Source organism: Mixophyes fleayi, chromosome 3 (genome assembly GCF_038048845.1).
Source record: "Mixophyes fleayi isolate aMixFle1 chromosome 3, aMixFle1.hap1, whole genome shotgun sequence".
NCBI lineage: Eukaryota > Metazoa > Chordata > Amphibia > Anura > Limnodynastidae > Mixophyes > Mixophyes fleayi.
The window spans coordinates 120,728,283-120,748,239 of record NC_134404.1 but is presented as its reverse complement, the minus strand read 5'-3'; the positions used below and the strand labels follow the sequence as shown (position 1 = coordinate 120,748,239).

Below are 19,957 nucleotides of genomic sequence, written 5' to 3'. Positions count from 1 at the left end.
CAGGAATAGAGTGTTATGGCAGACAGCAGCGCTGGGTCCAGGCAGAGTCGGTGCCGGCAGCAGACAGCATATCCACAGAACAAACCAAGGTCAGAGGTCACAGGCACAGGTTCGGAATCCAGGGACAGGCAAGGGTCATACACGGAGAATCAATCTTAGGTTAAACACCAAACACAGGGACAAAGGAGCAGGCAGCAGTACTGAAACAGGACGCTATAACCGGCAGTGAGGCTCAGATCTCACTGCCTTATATAGTACTAAGAGCCAATCAGGACAGAGGAGGATAGGGCTGACAATCAGCCTCAGGAGGCAGCTAATTAATTACTAGCTAGAACTAACATAGGTAATAACGTAACCAGGAAGCATGTATAAAAATATAAGTCAACCAGTTTAAATCATAAGAGAGCTCCCTCTGGTGTTGGAGGCTGTCCCTACACCTTCCTACATCTATGCCATAAGGATAATTACAGAGCACAGAAACTAAAACACACGCCCGGCTGCTAGTTCATGCCAGGATGCGGCGTACCGCCGCGGATCGTGACACATCTCCATCATCAACCATCTCATTATTAGTACATAGTGCAGCATCTAATATTCCAACTGACTCTCCTAATGCAATCCATGATTCCCAAGAGACATCCATGCATGCTACAGCTGCTGCTGCTGCTGGAGCTGATACTTCTATAGAGAAAAGGACCAACAAGAGTAAACAGTTTTAAACAACAATTGTCTGCAACCGTTTGTAAAATGAACCAAGTATGACAGTCAGCATCCTGTTGCACAGCAGATCATTAAAGCCATGACTGCTATGTTAGCATTGAATGTGTCCAATTTTCACCATTAACGCATCAGGTTTTAGCCGATTATTTGAGGTCATGTGTCCACACTACCAAATTCCATCTCTAGTACATTTCTCCTGAACAGCAATTCCTCAGCTGTATCAGAAGGTTAAAGAAAAAGTAATTCAGTCTCTAGAAATTGTCATTGTACTGACTATCAACTTAACTATGGATATGTGGACAAGCGGTACTTTTTAAACAAAGGCCATGACAGCTCACAGGGTAGGTGTATTTGCTATCAACAGCAGCAGCGCCTGTAGCTTCATCATGATCATCCATGGTTTTTATGTTGTGTTTTATAAAAACAGAGCACATTTGAAGTCACAGAAGTGACCACTTCATGGTATCCAGAAATTAATGTCTTTGTGCACATGCCATAAGAATGGCACGCTTACATATCTCCTCTGACCTCTTCCCCAGAGCCCCTCTGATCCCCACATTAGTTCATCTTGATCAAGTGGGCTGCCAGAAGGTTTAATACAATTTCTTCTGGGTCCAGATCACCTTCATCTATCTACTTGTCTAGAATGACCATCCTATCAGCTAGTGTCAATGCATCTGGATATGCATCCAATTTGAGAAGCTGAGCACAATCTCAGCTTCTTAGAAGCCCAAAAGCTGAGATCGTGCTTACACTGAATGCTCCTCTGATGAAATCACTCTTATTTGATGAAACAAATAAGGAGATGTCAGGAGATATAATACAAATAAATATAATTACTAATTACCACCTCTAGGATTCCAGCACTTTTTACATATACGTATTACTATTTTTGGAAACAATATTGAGTGTGATACTAGCAAACTTGTAATTACTAGAAGAAAGAGCAGTGTGGAACTGTCATTAGCGTGTGTTAGAAAGTTCTATTTTGGCGCGTGTCATGACTCGGTACAACTTGGTACCCAGAATACAGATCTGTCGGATTTCTCCGAATTCGAGCTGCTAATCTTTGCTGCGCACATCTCTAGATGTAACACAACGTCACAGACCATTAGACCTGTCAACCTCAATATTTTTTCACAGTGTTGTTCATGGGAAATGCTTAATGTGGCTAGCAGAGCAAACTGAAAAAATATATATTTTCCATGACATATAATATTATATGTGAAATATTTACATAACTGCAGTTACTACTGCGTGTGAGTTTTTATAAGTTAATACACAACTCACGGCCCTGCATAATCAAAAACAATGCACCATACATTGTTATCTTTTTTTGTTCCTACATTATTGTTAACCTCAATAACACTAATTTCAAGTCATTTGCAGTCAATTTAGACCACCTCACAGGCAGGCCCGGCGCTCCCATTAGGCAAGGTTAGGCAAAGTTAAGACCTGCAGGGCGCCTCGAAATAAAAAAAAAAACGGAAATCCACGGGGAGGAGAGGAGGGAAGGGGCTATTGAATCTTACCTGCATGAAGCTGCTCCTCTCTGCTCTGTCTTCTCCCCTCCGCTCACTGACAGTGACAGGCCGTGATGATGTCATCATCACGGCCCGACAGTGTCTGTGAGTGGAGGGGAGAAGACAGAGCAGAGAGGAGCAGCTTCATGCAGGTAAGTTAAAGAAAGACATGGGGAGGGGTGGGGAGGGAAGCGCAGCAGTGATTTTTAAAGGGGGGGGTTGGTGATTTTCACACGGGAGGGGGGCGGCGATTTTCACACGGGAGGGGGGGCGGCGATTTTCACACTGTGCCTAGGGCGCCAAGGACCCTAGCACCGGCGCTGCTCACAGGTCACAATACTATTTTCATACACTTTCAGACAAATACTGCAGCGACCTGGCTGGATTATAAGCGACAGAGCAATGACACAAACACACGGCAGTTCCTAGCACATCTAGGATACATTAGCACACAGCAGTGGCAGAAAAGAAAAATGTGGGTCCGCCCTCCATCCCACCCCTCCTATGTTGGAACTTAAAAAGGAATTCAAAACTCATTTTGCCTCGTTTTCAATTCCGAGGGTGCGCGTTAGTACTGAGAGCCGGCTCAGCTCGGTACCCTAAGTTCTGGTGTGTTCGGTTCTCGAGGAACCGAGCCAGAGCATCTCTACTATATTTCCCTCCAAGCCAGTCCACCCTTACAGCTTTTATGTGAAAATGTAAAAATAAATAAATATCCAGGGAACTTCCTGGTTGGCAACATTGGGAACACAAGTGCAAACAATGAGGAATTAGGCTCCACAAATAATTTTGAGCACACAGCTCTGGCAAGACTGGACAGTGGCTCAAATTCAGGGAGAGATATAAGGTGGCTAATGTGTAGGAATGAGAACAACAAAAACAAAGTCAGAATTACTGAGGCTACTCATTGAAAATAATATTAAGGAAAGCGTATTGTCATTAGCTAAAATCCCATTACAGGCTCCTCTGATGAACCCCAATAGACTCAAAGTCATGGTGCCCTGCAGGGGGGATTTAAAATGTGACTGTATTTTCCCTGTATACAAAAATTACATTGGCACACATGATTTGTCCTGGTGCAAATTTTACTTTTCAGCTTGATGTGTTCCTATCTCTAAACGAGGCACCTTGTCTCTGATTTTTTTTCATACTGCACCTATTCTCTGGAAATTTCATCCTCAAGTCACCAGACTCTCATAAAAGGCATAATTTTGAGTTGCAGAAAAATGAACACAAAACATGTGTACTTACAAACATATAACATCCATCAACACGCTATCCATTAGGATAGCGTGTTAATCAAATGATGTAATTAGCAGTAAAGCGGCAATCTCCAGAGAAGGCATTATAAGAAACCTCCAGGGAATTGTGACAACTAATTTAGCTATCCATGCATTAGTATTGATTGGCAGGGTAAAGCTGCTTATTGCTACTACAACCAAACTAAGCAGCACCAATTGACCAATACTTACCTATCAAGAGAGATATATACAAGGGGCAGATTACAATCAGACTTAAATCTGTCCATACAGAGGTAACGGTTCTAATACCACATAGAACCATATAGCCAACCAACCTATCTTTATTACATCGAAGTTTTATAAAAAGCTATAGTAAGGGACTCTGCATTAACCCCATAAAGTCAAGTGAGGATTAGTGAGACTATGCAGGGTTCACTCCTATACATTAGTATACCAATACTTTCACTATAAGATACTTATAGTATCAGTCAGCTTAAACTTATATTTATTAAGAGCAGCAAGCCAGCAGGGTAGTGCTTCTACATTTTAACTGTTTCCAAATCAGGTCAAATAAAATTTCTATTCTTTTTTGATATTTCGCTTTATAGTATTTTAAAATTGATCTCAATAAAGTTTAAAGATTTTATATTTTCATTATATAATCAAGTATTTGTGTCAAAAGAGTGCCCTTTAGATACTAATCTCTGTTCTTCTTCTCAAACGTTAATTGGGGATTTGTAACCAAATCGGGGTCTTCCCATGTCTCCCATAAAATGAATTCAGAACATTATATGCACCATCTAGGGCACTGTACCATTTAAGACCTGATACTACCTGATAGGACATGTTGTCCTGATACTATTATCTTTTATTTTAGTGGCATATCTTTCCCTAGCTCATTTACTCCTCACTATGTTGTATTCCCTGCTGCTCCTTGTCATTATACATTAAGCCACTGACTTTTTCTGTTACAGCCTTTATGCTTCTGCTTAACTATATCTTCTTTACTCTATTGGCTGTTTCTATCTTTTTTATTTATCCATTTTCTGGTCTGCTGATTGCAGCTTTAAGCTATCATTTATTTCCTTACAGTGCACCCGGGTGCTATAATATGCTCTTAATATATATTTTTATTTCTAAAGGTATAGTCAATATACAGTATACCTATACTTTAGCTTATATTCTGCAATCAAGGTGAGATCACTACACATTTCATTATAAAGACCTATATTTTTTAATAATATATAACCATGATATAAGCTATATATTTCTGTATTTTACTTTTTATTTCCCGCAAAGATATGACACCTATCATCCATATGCAAATCTTGTTGCATATTACACATACACACCTGGAGAGGCAGAACACGGGAGGGAAGTGACAGGCAAACTTAGGCGAAATACAATAAGGGCATATTCAGGTATTTGCGTCTGAGGTAGACTGGGATGTAGATATATATACTCCTGTCAGGAGGCATATATCTTGCAGGTGCTGCAGATAGTACTTAATTCATTAGTGTGACTGCCATATTATCTGAAACTGTGGCCGTCTATTCGCACTACTTAATTGATATTTCCATTTGTACCAAGGCAGGAAAGAATATTCCCATTTGGTTTTTAGAGCAGAAAGCAGCAGATATTTATTTTTAATTATACTTTATATGGTGCGATTTTTGCATTTATTAATAACATTGTTTAGACCGGCGGTTCCCAAACTGTGCGCCGCGGCTCCCAGGGGTGCCGCAGCGCTGTCACTGGGGTGCCGCGGGCCATGCATTGAAAAAAAGAAAAAGCACAGAAACTTACCAATCCGCCGGGCGCCGGGACCCAGAAGACGGATTGGTAAGTTTCTGTGCTTTTTCTTTTTTTTCTATGGCTGGTGCGCGGCAGAGCAGAGAGGGAGCGTGACAGCGGGGAAGAGAGGGTGACAGCTGGAGCAGAGAGGGTGACAGCGGGGAAGAGAGGGTGACAGCTGGGGCAGAGAGGGTGACAGCGGGGAAGAGAGGGTGACAGCTGGAGCAGAGAGGGTGACAGCGGGGAAGAGAGGGTGACAGCTGGGGCAGAGAGGGTGACAGCTGGGGCAGAGAGGGTGACATCTGGGGCAGAGAGCGCGACAGCTGGGGCAGAGAGCGCGACAGCTGGGGCAGAGAGCGCGACAGCTGGGGCAGAGAGCGTGACAGCTGGGGCAGAGCGTGACAGCGGGGCAGAGAGCGTGACAGCGGGGCAGAGAGGGTGACAGCTGGGCAGAGAGGGTGACAGCTGGGGCAGAGAGGGTGACAGTGGGGCAAAGAGGGTGACAGCGGGGCAGAGAGGGTGACAGCTGGGGCACAACGGGGCAGAGAGGGTGACAGCTGGGGCACAACGGGGCAGAGGAGTGTAACAGGGGCAGAGAGGGTGACAGCTGGGGCACAACGGGGCAGAGGAGTGTAACAGGGGCAGAGGAGAGTAACAGGGGGCAGAGGGGGGTGACAGCTGGGGCACAACGGGGCAGAGGAGTGTAACAGGGGCAGAGGAGAGTAACAGGGGGCAGAGAGGGTGACAGCTGGGGCACAACGGGGCAGAGGAGTGTAACAGGGGCAGAGGAGAGTAACAGGGGGCAGAGGGGGTGACAGCTGGGGCACAACGGGGCAGAGGAGTGTAACAGGGGCAGAGGAGAGTAACAGGGGGCAGAGAGGGTGACAGCTGGGGCACAACGGGGCAGAGGAGTGTAACAGGGGCAGAGGAGAGTAACAGGGGGCAGAGGGGGGTGACAGCTGGGGAACAACGGGGCAGAGGAGTGTAACAGGGGCAGAGGAGAGTAACAGGGGGCAGAGAGGGTGACAGCTGGGGCACAACGGGGCAGAGAGGGTGACAGCTGGGGCACAACGGGGCAGAGGAGTGTAACAGGGGCAGAGGAGAGTAACAGGGGGCAGAGGGGGGGTGACAGCTGGGGCACAACGGGGCAGAGGAGTGTAACAGGGGCAGAGGAGAGTAACAGGGGGCAGAGGGGGGTGACAGCTGGGGCACAACGGGGCAGAGGAGTGTAACAGGGGCAGAGGAGAGTAACAGGGGGCAGAGAGGGTGACAGCTGGGGCACAACGGGGCAGAGAGGGTGACAGCTGGGGCACAACGGGGCAGAGGAGTGTAACAGGGGCAGAGAGGGTGACAGCTGGGGCACAACGGGGCAGAGGAGTGTCACAGGGGCGGAGGAGAGTAACAGGGGGCAGAGGGGGGGGTGACAGCTGGGGCACAATGGGGCAGAGGAGTGTAACAGGGGGCAGAGGAGTGTAACAGGGGCAGAGGAGTGTGACAGCGTGACAGTGGGCAGAGGAGGGGGACAGCGTGACAGTGGGCAGAGGAGGGGGGACATCGTGAGAGAGGGTAGAGGAGGGGGGACATCGTGAGAGAGGGCAGAGAAGGGGGGATATTGTGAGAGAGGGCAGAGGAGGGGGGACATTGTGAGAGAGGGCAGAGGAGGGGGGGCAGTGTGAGAGAGGGCAGTGTGTCTGGATGTAGAGGGGGCAGTGTGTCTGGATGCAGAGGAGGCAGTGTGTCTGGATGCAGAGGGGACAGAGTGCCTGAGGGCAGAGTGTCTGGATGCAGAGGGGGCATTTTGCATACAACTAAATAAGTATTTCTGTCCTGACCTAAATACTTATTACAATTTTTTGACCCAACTTCTTCTAAAACAGGACTGCTCAATAATTATTTTGGAGGGGTGCCTTGAAAAAATTTGGAGACTCTAAGGGTGCCGCGAACTGCAAAAGTTTGAGAACCACTGGTTTAGACACTATTCTCTCTTGTTAACATATTGCGTACAAAAAGGGTTTTAGGGATTTTCAAATTCACTATTGCAACAGCTTAAAGCTATTGTAGGGCTGGAGTATATAAGGCATTTTCTTTTAGTATATATGCACAGAAATTAGAACACCTTATTTTTTAAACTAGAAAGAGCTCTACAAAATATAACAGTCATGTATTTGTTGTAATTAAAAAACAAATATGGCAGGAAATAATCACCATCTCAATATTTTAACCCTCATTAATATTTATACTTTGATAATTGCACTCTTTGGACTTAAAATTATAAGAGATGTTTTCTACTGACAGGATAGAACAGGTCACTTTGACCTCAATGAGCAGCATTAAATTTGGAAAAGATTACTTTCACCACTTTGCATAGTGCTCACACCTCTTTAATTGACACTGTAGGAATGCCTAGCTGTTGATTCTCAACGTCATTATAAAATGGATTGCAAAATTGATCAACAATGTGTAACGGATATAAATATATATGGGTTTGTCGGTGGAGTTCTCTCTGTTTCGTGACTTGTCTACAATTATCAGTGACACAAACTATTTTCTTCTTTATACTTCTGTGCACTCTGCGTTTGGTACAAAGTTGTCTGACCAATACAACAGTGTTACACATCTTATGCCCCAAGCCAATTTGACCATGGGACTGACTGAGCTACAGATCAAATCCACTCAAATAGGTTCAGAAGACCAGAACCCCCACCACCACCACCACATCCCAAAACTTTATGTTTTGTGTTGGCCATTTAAGAGATAGCACTACAACTGCTGTCTCTACATTAGAGAAGCAGCACAGCTACAGTACAAATTAAAGTGTCCAAAACAGAGCTGGGCATTTGCGGAGCTCAAGAGTGTAGACTCCACTTGCAGGCTCCAGAGGTGAGCCATGCTTTGTGAAATGTATTATTCATTATATAATGAATATATATATATATATATATATATATATATAGATATATATATATATATATATATATATATATAATATATATATAAATAAATTAGAGATGCTCAGGCTCGGTTCCTCGGGAACCGAACACTCCCAAACTTAGGGGATCCGAGTACCGAGCCGGGTTGGCTCGGTACTTTTGCGCTTTTTCGGAATCGAAAACGAGGCAAAACGTCATTGTTACGTTGTGGGATCTCGGAACTTGCGAGCTTTGAAATCTATAAATACCACTCTCCACGGCGATCTGGCGCCATTTGAAAGAGAGACACAGAAGGTGTAGCACACTGTGTAGAGCAGTTGGTCAGCCAAGTAGATAGAGATGAAAGAGGAGGAGGTAGCAGTGTTAAACAAAGTCTACAGTGACATTCAGGAGAGGTCCATTGCCAATTCTCATTGCAGAAAATACAAATATTAGTGCTGTCAGGGTTGGTGTAATTCTGCAGTCAAATTCTACTGTGTTATATAGGTAACACACAAAGAGGAGTGCTCCATTGCTAACAGTCATTGCTGAAATACAAATAGGAGGACTAGCAGGCTTGTCTTCTGAATTTGCAGGCAAATTCTACTGTTTTATATAGGTAGCACACAAAGAGGAGTACTCCATTGCTAAGAGACATTGCTGAAATACAAAATTGCTAAGAGTCATTGCTGAAATACAAATAGGAGGGCTTGCAGGCTTGTCTTCTGAATTTGCAGGCAAATTGTACTGTGTTATATAGATAACACATAAAGAGGAGTGCTCCATTTCTAAGATACATTGAAATACAAATATGAGGGCTAGCAGGCTTGTATTCTGAATTTGCAGAGAAAATTCTAATGTGTTATATAGGTAACACACAAAGAGCAGTGCTCCATTGCTAAGAGTCATTGCAGACATAGAAATTATAGGGCTGTCTGTCTTGGTCTAAATCTGCAGTTACATGTTACTGTACCATAGCTCACTCAGAAACAGGAGAGATGGCAGGGTTCAGTGCTGAAACAGAAATTGTAATAATAGGGCTGTCAGTGTTCTTAAAAGTCTCTAGTGACATTAGCTCATAGAGAAACAGGAGGGGTGACATTGTTATTGTCCCTCTCCAGTGTCAGTCATGATGATACTAATTCCTTTACCTCATGTGCAAAAGCTTACGTTGAAGTACATAGTGTTTTAAGTCAGGGAAAAAAAAATTAAATCAAAAGCTTGTACCTTTTTAAAGAAAAAAAACATCTCTATAAAAGGTGAAAGTTTACTGTAAAAAAACATAAAATTGCCAAGATGCTATTCTACCCAAAATATTACCAGGCATACCAGCATCAGGTAGCTCCATTCTCTTAGCTAGATTTCAGCACCTGTAATCTACACTGTCATCATATTCACCCTCATCATTGTGTATATCTTACTCAAACAATACTAATTCATCCCCGCTGAAATCCACCATCACAGAAGTCTGTGTACTTTGATGTAATTGCCGATAATGGCCTTCCTCATGGAATTTGTAGTTCATTTTATGGCAGAGCTGTCACAATTTTTGGGCAATTCTTTTAGAGCAGAGCAAATGTCAACATGCTGTGCTCACTCATCTGCATCACCACTGGGTTTCTTTGTAAAGCTTAGTTTTATCCTAGAAGCAGAGAAACTGAAGGAGGAGACATCATTAACAGATGTTGATAGCTCTTTGATCCTGGCGAAACACATTAAGTACTTAATCTACAATTACAATACAGTAAGCAGATTTGTTTAGTTTAATTTCCTCCTTCAATTTCTCTAGCTGCTTCTCAAAAAGTATAATTAAGGCAATCACTTGACTCAAGCTAACCCGTGTCTGCACTCTCTTCACAGGTGGCTACTTCGCTGGACTTAAGTACATTCCCCATCAAATTCTAGTCTTCTTGCAGCTGCTGCATTCTCCTACATGCTGTTGCACAATCCCGAAAATGACCCTACATTTTCCGGGACGCAGACAGCATCTCCTGCATGTCATTGTAATTTTTTAAAAAGTTCTGTACCACAAAGTTGATTGTGTGAGCAAAACAGGAAATGTGACGGAATTCCCCCCACTGTAATGCTCTAACAATATTGGTGGCGTTATCAGAAATCACATATCCTCAGGAGAGTTGAAGTAGGATAAGCCATCTTGCAATGAAATCCCTTAGTTTTTAAAACAGGTTGTCAGTGGTATTATCTCTGACCTGCGCCTTGTGTCGTGTCTGATAACCACCACTTATGGAATTACCTACCACGCTCAATCCAACTTTCACACAGCCTTTAAATCTTTAGCAGCTCTTTGCAAACCCATCTCTTTTTTAGAGGTAACCTTATTCTCGATAACACTATTGACACTAATAATAATAATATATAATAACAATAATATGCCTCTTAGTGAAGCAGATGATACACAGAGTAGCCTGCCTCAGAAAAATGTGACGTACTTTAGTACATGGTGCTGCTGTCCCTGCTGGTGAAGGCAAAACACAGACCCAGTGGGCTGTCACAGTCATATAATCTTTAGTTTGCCCAGTTCCGCTTGTATCTGTGGTTAAGTGTATAGTGGGTAGAATGGCATTTTGTAGCCCAATAATTACATTTTTATTAACCTTCTGGTAGAGGTGAGGGATAGCTTTCTAGTAAAATGGTGTTGTGATGGAATTTGGTAACGGGGACACAAGACCTCAAGTAATTGTCTAACACCAGCTGCATTAATAGTGGATATTGTACGCAGATCTAATACTAGCATAGTCGCCATGGCGTCTGTGATCTGCTTTGCCACTGGATGACAGCTTTCATACTTGCTTGCTCTTGCAAAGGATTGTTTAACAGTCAATTGTTGTAAACTACTAGTAGTCTTCTTCTGTGTTGAAGATCCATCCCTAGCAGCAGCGGCGGGATTAACGCTTAATAATTCTTCAGAGGAATCATGGTTAGTGGAGGAGACATCTAGCCTTAGCAACTTGGATGCAGGACTAACTCCCATCACTTTTGAGGATATTGATGATGAAGGTGTTATGGGTGTAGATTGCAGGTGCTGGGATATAGATAAGAGAAGGGAGGTAGCTGATGCTGGACTGCTTGTTGTTATTTTTTTAACATAAGTTTCTGATTTTCCCAACAGCTTTCCATGAACTCGATTCAAATTCCATAACATGGATGAGGATCCTAGATGGTTAAGGTCCCTACCTATACTGAGTGTGGCTTTACAAACACTACAAATGGCTAGACAACTGTTGTCAGGATTTGTGTAAAAATAATTGCACACATAAGAGGTGGATTTTTGGTCTTATGCCCAGGCATGACAATGGCCTTTTTCTTATCACTGGCAAGAACTGCTGCAATCTCTGTTTGAAGGTGCATGAAAATAATATTGTGACCTGTGAGGTGGTCAAAATTGACTTCAAATGACTTGAAATTAGTGTTATTGAGGTTAATAATAATGTAGGATCAATTTTTCTAACATAACCAAAACCAAAACACATGAGGGTGGTTTTGCCAAAATCAAAACCAAAAAACAAAGCTAATTCAGATCCAAAACTAAAACCAAAACCACTTCACGGTGATCAGTGAGCATCTCTAATACATAACAATAATGCCCTCTCCGAGGACAGTGGCAGGTGGGGAGTTTGACTGGGGCGGTACACCTGTCAAACCGTAATGCAGGTGTCCTAAGGCGGGCTCAGGGAGGACAGAAACCTCCCTTGGAGCCCTACTGCTCCACGGGAGGTTTCTGTCCTCCCTGAGCCCGCCTTAGGACACCTGCGTTACGGTTTGACAGATGTACCGCCCCAGGCATAACTATCGACAGGTAATATCCTGTCTGATTACATGTATATAATTTAATGTAGAAACTGAGGTGCCTTGTCTTGCATAAATATTATGCTTATAAAATATTCATTCACGCCATTCATTAATTAAAATACTCAGTCAAATGTGGATATGCTAGACCCGCAGTATATACTTATTCATCATAAAAGTGTAACTGGCATTTAGTTATTGCACTCTTGGTAACAGAAACAATTTATGGTTGTTGAGCAATTATAAATTTGGATATATTTCAATCAGTAGTGTCTTAAAGGTTCAAGTCTTTGTTCAGATCAGTATTAGTACATGAACACATTCCAAGTGGTCAAAGGAGGGTAGAATATGGGCTTTACAGAGGGTTCAATGAGACAGTAGCAATCTCTACATCTTGTCTGTTGTGGGTAAGAGGGAAAAATAGGAGCAAGGACAGGGATTGGCAAAGAGGTGCATGGGGTAAGGAAGGAGCGAAAGAAAGAAGCAGGTGGTGAGGCACAGGGCAGAGGGAGAGAGGGGATGCAATGAAGATTATGGCACATGGAGACAGTGGGCAGAAAATGAAACAGATAAGGGAAAGGAGAAAGGATGCATAAAAGACATAATGGTGTGGTAAAGAAACACAGGGGAGACATTAGGAAACTTGAAGATACACAAGAGATATGAAGTGCATATAAGTGCACAAAGGAGACATGAGAGAGATGTGTAAACACAGGAGACATTAGGAAATGCTAAAGTAACATAGGAGACATTAGGGAGTGATAATTGCTCACAGGAGTGGTGGGTGACACAAGGTGGATAGGCATGCGTCATTAAATACATTTTATATTATACTATATAGGGTTAAAATACAACTAAAATCAATTCTAAATTACCAAAATCTTTAAAGCTTTGGGGGTCATTGGCCCTCGCCCATTCATTTAAAGTTTCCATTCCAGCACTTCTACATTCCCACTTTGACCACTGTATATTATGAAATAAGGCAGATTAAGGCCAGTATCTCATGGGCAATAAAATATATGAAATTATTTTAAAAAGTTTCTGATATATATTATATATTATTTCTATATGTTTATTCTATATATAAAAATGTGTTCATGGTTGATACTATGGTCAGTAAAAGAACATGACTTTACTTCTTAACTGTCTTGATTCAATCAAGATAGTACCAATTTTGAAGGAATGTCCTGATCATCCAGCATCACTATATCACTGTTGCTGTTACCATCTGGTTTTTTTTGTTTGTTTTTTTAAAGATGAACTATCACCTCTGTTACATGGTCTTAAGTGTGAAGTACAGGCAATTCAAAGCCTGTACTAAATCTGTGAGTTATAGTACTTGAGAAAATAAGATCTTTTATCCGATAATATTTCAGGTGTGTATATTGTCCATTGTGTCCTACATTAGCTAAGATACACCCTACTTACCCTACTCTTACTGATACTACTCACACTATTGCACCCTCACAACTGTCCAAATCTCTATTCTGAGCCACATTCGCTCCTCTTGTTCAGCTGTGGCCACTACCAATTAGAGTGCAAGCTCTCATAAACAGGACACTTCCTACCATTTATTTTCAGAGAGGGACAGCAGAGCTAGTGAGAGATAAAAAAATAGGGCATGCAGCTACATTGAGGACAGACTGAAGAGGGGCAAGGCAAGTGTTGGGTAGGCCAGAGAGGAGAAGGTTACTGTAATCAAGGCAAGAGATTACAAAGGAGTGAATAGGAGTTTTCATTTTCTCCACAGTGAGAAAGGACCAGATCTTATATATATATACTGGAGATGGAAGTTGAAGTACTTGGAAAGGGACTGGATGTGAGGTTTGAATTAAATCAAAGAATCGAGCAGGACAAAGAAGAGGGTAATGTTATAATCAGAAAGAGAGAAGATGTAGGTTAGGGAGAACTGGAGGGGAAGACAATGATTTCAGTCTTAGAAATAATGACTTTAATAAAGATAGATTTAGATGTTATCATCATACATAGTTGGTACTGAAGGGCAAAGGAACTTAGGAAGTCACCAAATGAGAAGGTGTAAAGAGAAAGGTGCATGGAGCCAAGAATGGATCCTTGGGGAATTGGGAATTCGGAAAGGTAAGGGAAGAGTGGTAAGGTAGTGTTGGGTGTAGAAACCAAAAAGTAGAGGCTAATAAGGGGAGTGGAGGGTAAAAAGAGCATTCCCAGGAGAGGGTATGAGGTGGGACAAAGTAGGTAGCAAGGGGGGGGGGAGAGTATGAACCAAAAGGGGCTAATGGAAGGGGATCTCTTGATAAATGGACTTACTTTTGGAGAAGAAATGGATTGCAAAGTTGAGAGCTGTGAGCAAGAAATTAAATGGGAAGGGGAAAAGGTTGGAGGATTAGGGGGAAATGAGAGCCTTTAAGTAGGCCCATGTGAGAGTGTGACTTCCTCCAGAGCTGTTCCTCTCTATGGGCACAATTTTGAAGAGAATGCATAGTTTTGAGTACCAACGTCGAGGTGGGGACCAACAAAGAATGATAGTGGCATCCAGGACGACAAAGTCAAGAGCAGTGATAAGGTTGTGACTGTAAAAGGAGACAGCCTTATCAGGGCAAGAAAGGGTGGTGATGGGGGAGAGGAGTGAGACCTGAAAGGAGGAGAAAGTGGTAGGATCAATGGCATCCAGGTTGCTCCTGGTGAGAATAAGGAGAATAAGGAGATAGTGTTCAAAGAGAGGAAAATATGAATTGTTAAAATCAGAGACAGTACATAGGTGGGAAAAGATCAGATCAATGGAGACCCCACTGCTGGGGAGAGAGATGAGGTCCATTGAGAGAAACCGAGTGAGGAGAGATAGAGTAGTTTGGAAGCAGCATGGTCAGAGGGATTGTCTATAGAGAAGTCTGCCAATATGAGGAAGGGAAGGTCAGAGGAGAGAAAGTGAGGGTGCCAGGTGTAGAAGCGATCAAATAATTGAGAGACAGTAGCACAGTACCAAGGGGACAGTAGATAAATGCCACAAGGATGGTTTAGGGAAAATATCCCAGAAAGAGCAGCAGTAGCAAAGAAGGATTCCAACACTGACACACTACTGCCCCCCATGCCTGGGTGTATGGGAAAAAGACAAGCCCATGAAAAGGAGAGAAGCAGGAGTGGTGGTGTTGTCAGGGAATATCCAAGTTTCACTGATGGCAAGTCAATTTAAGAAGCTAGATCATAGATGGAGGCCAGTTTGTTACATACTGATCTGGCATTCCAGAGCACAGGTTAGAGAGAAAGAGGGAAAAGAAGAGGTGAGGTTGTTGAATTGCAAGGGTTGGCAAAGTTTCAAATAAGATGGGTGACGGGGAAATATGGGGGGAAGAGATGAGAAACAGAACTGCAAGGGGGGCCACAGTGGGAGCAGAGGAAAGGAGGAGGGGAACTGCGGGTTGAAGAGAAGTGGAAATGATGCTGATCTGGTGGGGGCATGGATGGTAGAGACAGGAGTGGGAAGGAGCTAGGTATTGATTTTTGAGAGATACGTGGGAGGGGATAGGGAGGAACATAGGGTGAAAGATAGAAGAGCTGTGAGGGAAAAAAAGTGGTAAAGGGGCTAAAATAGTGAAATATAAAATCATTATATAAAATAGTAGCAAAAATAGTAAAATATATGTGCCATTTATTTCATTATTCATTATTAAACTTTTTATAATTTTTGAGTACATGACAAGAGTAATATTGCAGATTATACAGACTGAAGCAGGTAAAACATTTTTTCAAAATGTGTATGCTGCCCTGCCCTGTATTAGTAGCATATAATTATAATTAGAAAACAAATATGGCATTGAAGTACTCACCATCTCATTATCTTGACCTTCATTAATAATGGCACTATGATCTTTGCATTCTTTAGATTTCATGTTTCAAGGTTAAAGAGCCTTGCAATTTGCAATCCTACTGTCAGGGTAGAACAGACCACTTTCACCTCACTGAGCAGCACTAGATCTGGAAAGCGATTATATACACCTCTTTACATAGTGCACACGCCTCTTTAATTTACACTGTAGGAATGTCTTGCTGCTGATTCTTGGAAGTTATTCTAAAATAGATTGCAAAATTGATCAACAATGCCTTACAGATATACAAAATAAACGTATTTTAATTGTAATAGTTAAATAATATTTTGTGCAAATGTGATGCAGATTTCCTTCTTATTGTTGTACAATAATGGATAAAGAGTTCTGTTAATCTTAGAAAACTTTTTATTTTCTTTAAACTTCATCATAACAAGTTCTTTAGTTTATACTTTTAGATATTGTTTAACAGATGTAAAATCTTATGTAGAAAGACATATATCCTAATGTAGGCAGTGATTAGTGTCATACATGAGTATTTACATGACACAAAAAGATGACCAAATCCATTCAGCAACTATCGGGAGGCACCAGCTGAAATAGAGATACAAAAGAAAATATAGTCTGGCAATATATAAATCGCCATGGGCCTGATTCATTAAGTAACTTAGGCAAGAAATTTCTTACTAAAGTCTCCTGGACAAAACCATGATAAAATGAAAGGGGGGAAAACTAGTTTTCTATTTTGCACATAAGTTAAATACTGTCTGTTTTTTCATGTAGCTCAAAAATATCAACTTTAAATTTCAGTGTACAAATAAGCTATCGAGCATTTGTGTACTACATGAAAAAAACAGCTAGTATTTAACTTATGTGCAAAATATAAAACTAGTTTTCACCTCTTTTATTTTAACATGGTTTTGTTTAGGAGACTTAAGTAAGAAATTTCTTGCCTAAGTTCCTTAATGAATCAGGCCCTATGTGTCAGCATATACATAAACAGGATAACTTTGTGCACAATATAGCTATATTGGGATAAGCTCATCTGCCAATATCATGGCATCTCCTGTAGCTAAGTCCCTAGCCTCTGTAGCAATAAGTGGACTCAGGGTTTCACACTTAAAACCTTCCCTAAGCCTCCATATTCAAAGCATGCAGCACCTGAAGAAAGTAGTTTGACTCCCAAAAAACAAATTAGAAATGAGTGAAAACAAGAAGCTCTGCAGATACAGATCAACAAGTGTCACTTTTATTCAGATTATGAAGACACATGCAAGTTGTCTTTCATCTGTATGCTGAAACTTTCTGAATGGAACGAACGAAAACCCTGATTGGAGAGGTATATCTCCTAAGGCAGGTATTCCCAAAGCCAGTCCTCAGGGCTCCCTAACAGTGCAGGTTTTCCATATCTCCTTGCTGGAGCACAGGTGCTCTCATTGCTGACTGACACATTGTAACTGATCCACAGGTGCTATAATTATTTCACTTATCATCTGGAAAACCTGCCCTGTTAGGGGCCCTGAGGACTGGGTTTGGGAAACCCTGTCCTAAGGAGAACACTCGAAAAGATCCAGGAATTTCTGCCATTAACTATTTTATTAAGCTACTCACCACATTTTCTTATTTAAGATATAGGAGAGATATTTCTATATTATATCAAGAGGAGATCCTTGTGTGTCTGTTATAATATTTAGTTCCTAATCGGGAAATGCAGCGTTAGTATTACGTGGGACAGATTCAAATGACTGCGTTACTCTCGCGAGTAACGCGGGCTGCACATTATTACTGTTAATACGGTAATTTTACACCGGATCTCTCCCTGAGCCGCGATCAACAATCAGCGTTGAAATTTCAGTACTAACGGTAATAATGCGCACTATTACCAGAGTAACAGTAATTGTGCGTGGGCCTCGTTACTTTCTAGAGTAACGCTGTCAATTGAATCTGCTCCTATGTCTTTATACTTTATTCTGCTGTGCAACTATATTTATAGAATATTGAAATAATTATTTTTATTCAAAAGTCATCATACTGTTGTTATCTGTCCATTTATCATTTTAAATAGTATGCTGTAGCTTTTATTTTTTAATTTGAAAACTGAGTTTAAATTAATAAACTGTTAATTTGATTATATCGGTTCTCTTGCTATATTGTGTTCGGCCCTTACTTGGTCTATACACATATATATTTTAATACTACTTACTATTCAGACTATTCCCTGGCTGTTCATTTTTCTTTGTGATTTATCTTTCTCAATTGGCATACATGGCAATTATTTAAAATAATTTTAGGGAGATTGTGCAAGCAATTCACAAGCACTGCAAACAGTCCTGCTTCACCTAAGAGGCTTCACTAGCTCCAGCAACCTATAATACCTTACTGTCAGACAATAATCTACTTTTCATATTTAATAATAGCAAACAACACCACTTAATATATGGAAAAAAATGCATTTTAAAAAACTTTTTAGGTTTAATAGTCTTTAAGCAGCAATAAAATAGATAATTTTTAAACTTTAAATTCCTATATGTTGAATGATAATATGGGCATATAATAATAGTAATACTAGCTTTTGACAATTCCCTTGAAAAGAATCATAGTAGTTACTAATTAATAGTGTTAGTTTCTTTGCTACGTAAACAAAATCTTTGCATATGTCCTTTAAATAAAGATGAAACACAGTCAAGATATAGTTCCTATTTTCTCGGTCATTCAGCCTGTCAACTACAGTCCATGTATTGTTGTCATCCAGAGTTGCCAACTCTTTATCTACAGCCAACTTCCACTCTTCCCAGTCGCTACTTGATTTTACCTCTTGTATGTTTTGCGGTTCACAGAAGTCTATGTTTGCGAATTCCTCACTATATCTCTTAGGGGAATACCTTTGATACTGCTCACAGAACTTTTGCATTCCGGTTGGATATCCGCATTAACATTTTCAGGCTCAGACACGCTTTTCGCTGCCTGTACATCCTGGTGCTAATCTAATACCCGATGCTGGCAACCCCGACAAGAGTGATGACGACAGCTTCAGTATGAATATTGAGGAGCGCAACCTTTTCTTCAAAACAACTGTTTGCTATACTGAATCCGAGGAAATGCGATTAATTAAAATGGCTGCAGCACAAAATGACGTACTGTGCATGCCAACAGTAATCTTTCTACAGTTAAGGGTGCAGACAACAGTGGTAATGCCCCATTGCCTGCCAGTGGAGCAAAGTGCACGTACCCAGCGATGTGTTCTACACAGGTCCATTTCCAACCTGCTGGCAGCAGTGTCTTAAACACAGAGGGTCGGAGAGAAAATGTGGTGTCTGTCCAAACGATATCCAGAAACAGTGATGGCTCCAGGGCATATAGCAAAAAGCAATACTGCCTGTACTGTAAGAAGACCCTCTCAAAAATAGCCCGGCACGTGGAACATGTTCACCGCAATTAAACTGAAGTAGCCCAGGCCATGCAATTCACAAAGCACTTGAAAGAAAGATGCATGCGCTTGGCACAACTTTGCAATTGGGGCAATTTAGCACACAACGCTGAGGTAGTGAGTACAGGACATGGCATTCTGGTCCCATGCAAACTTCCAGGCAAAGAGATGGATGCCGAAGGTTTCATGCACTGTGCAGCTTGTCAAGGCTTGTTTGCAAAGAAATACCTGTGGCCACACTTGAATAGATGTAAGCTAAACCAAGGGGGCAACAAGCCCACACTTGACAAAAACAGAGTCCAGTCACTGTGCTCCTTTGCTCAGCCTGTTCCACCTGATATCAGTGGTGGAAGCTCTTAGGCATCATGAACCAGGATAAAGTCTTACTCGCAGTCAAAAATGACCAATACATCATGCAGATGGGGCAGCATCTCTTCAACCAGGTTCAGATGTTGGCAGGTACGAGAATATCCGTCAGATGCTTAGAGAAATGGGCAGGCTACTTTTTACAGGCCAGAAGAGCTACCCCTTTGGAGAGAATGGAAGTCTTTACCACCCCATCGAACTTTATGCAAGTAGTAGACACTGTGAAGCTGGTAGCTGGCTATGATGAGAAGAGAGGCAGATTTAAGAGGCCCTTGCTTGCACTCAAAGTTGGGCACGGCCTGCCAAAGATAGCGAGCATTGTGGAGTGCCGAGGCATGAGGGAGGGCTGCACTGCTGTGGTTGAAAACAC

General features: G+C 41.9%; 1 protein-coding gene across 3 annotated transcripts in view; it reads right to left on the bottom strand.

Annotated features, from left to right (window-relative positions):
• The window catches only part of LOC142143973 (putative cation-transporting ATPase 13A4), a 137,949-nt gene extending 122,030 nt beyond the window's left edge, over positions 1-15,919 (bottom strand). For all 3 annotated transcript variants that reach the window (XM_075202275.1, XM_075202277.1, XM_075202274.1), the window contains exon 1: positions 15,798-15,919. In XM_075202275.1, coding sequence (XP_075058376.1) covers positions 15,798-15,860 — 63 coding nt within the window. In that variant the 5' untranslated portion in view covers positions 15,861-15,919. The remainder of the gene's footprint in view (positions 1-15,797) is intronic.
• Positions 15,920-19,957: the final 4,038 nt, after the last annotated feature.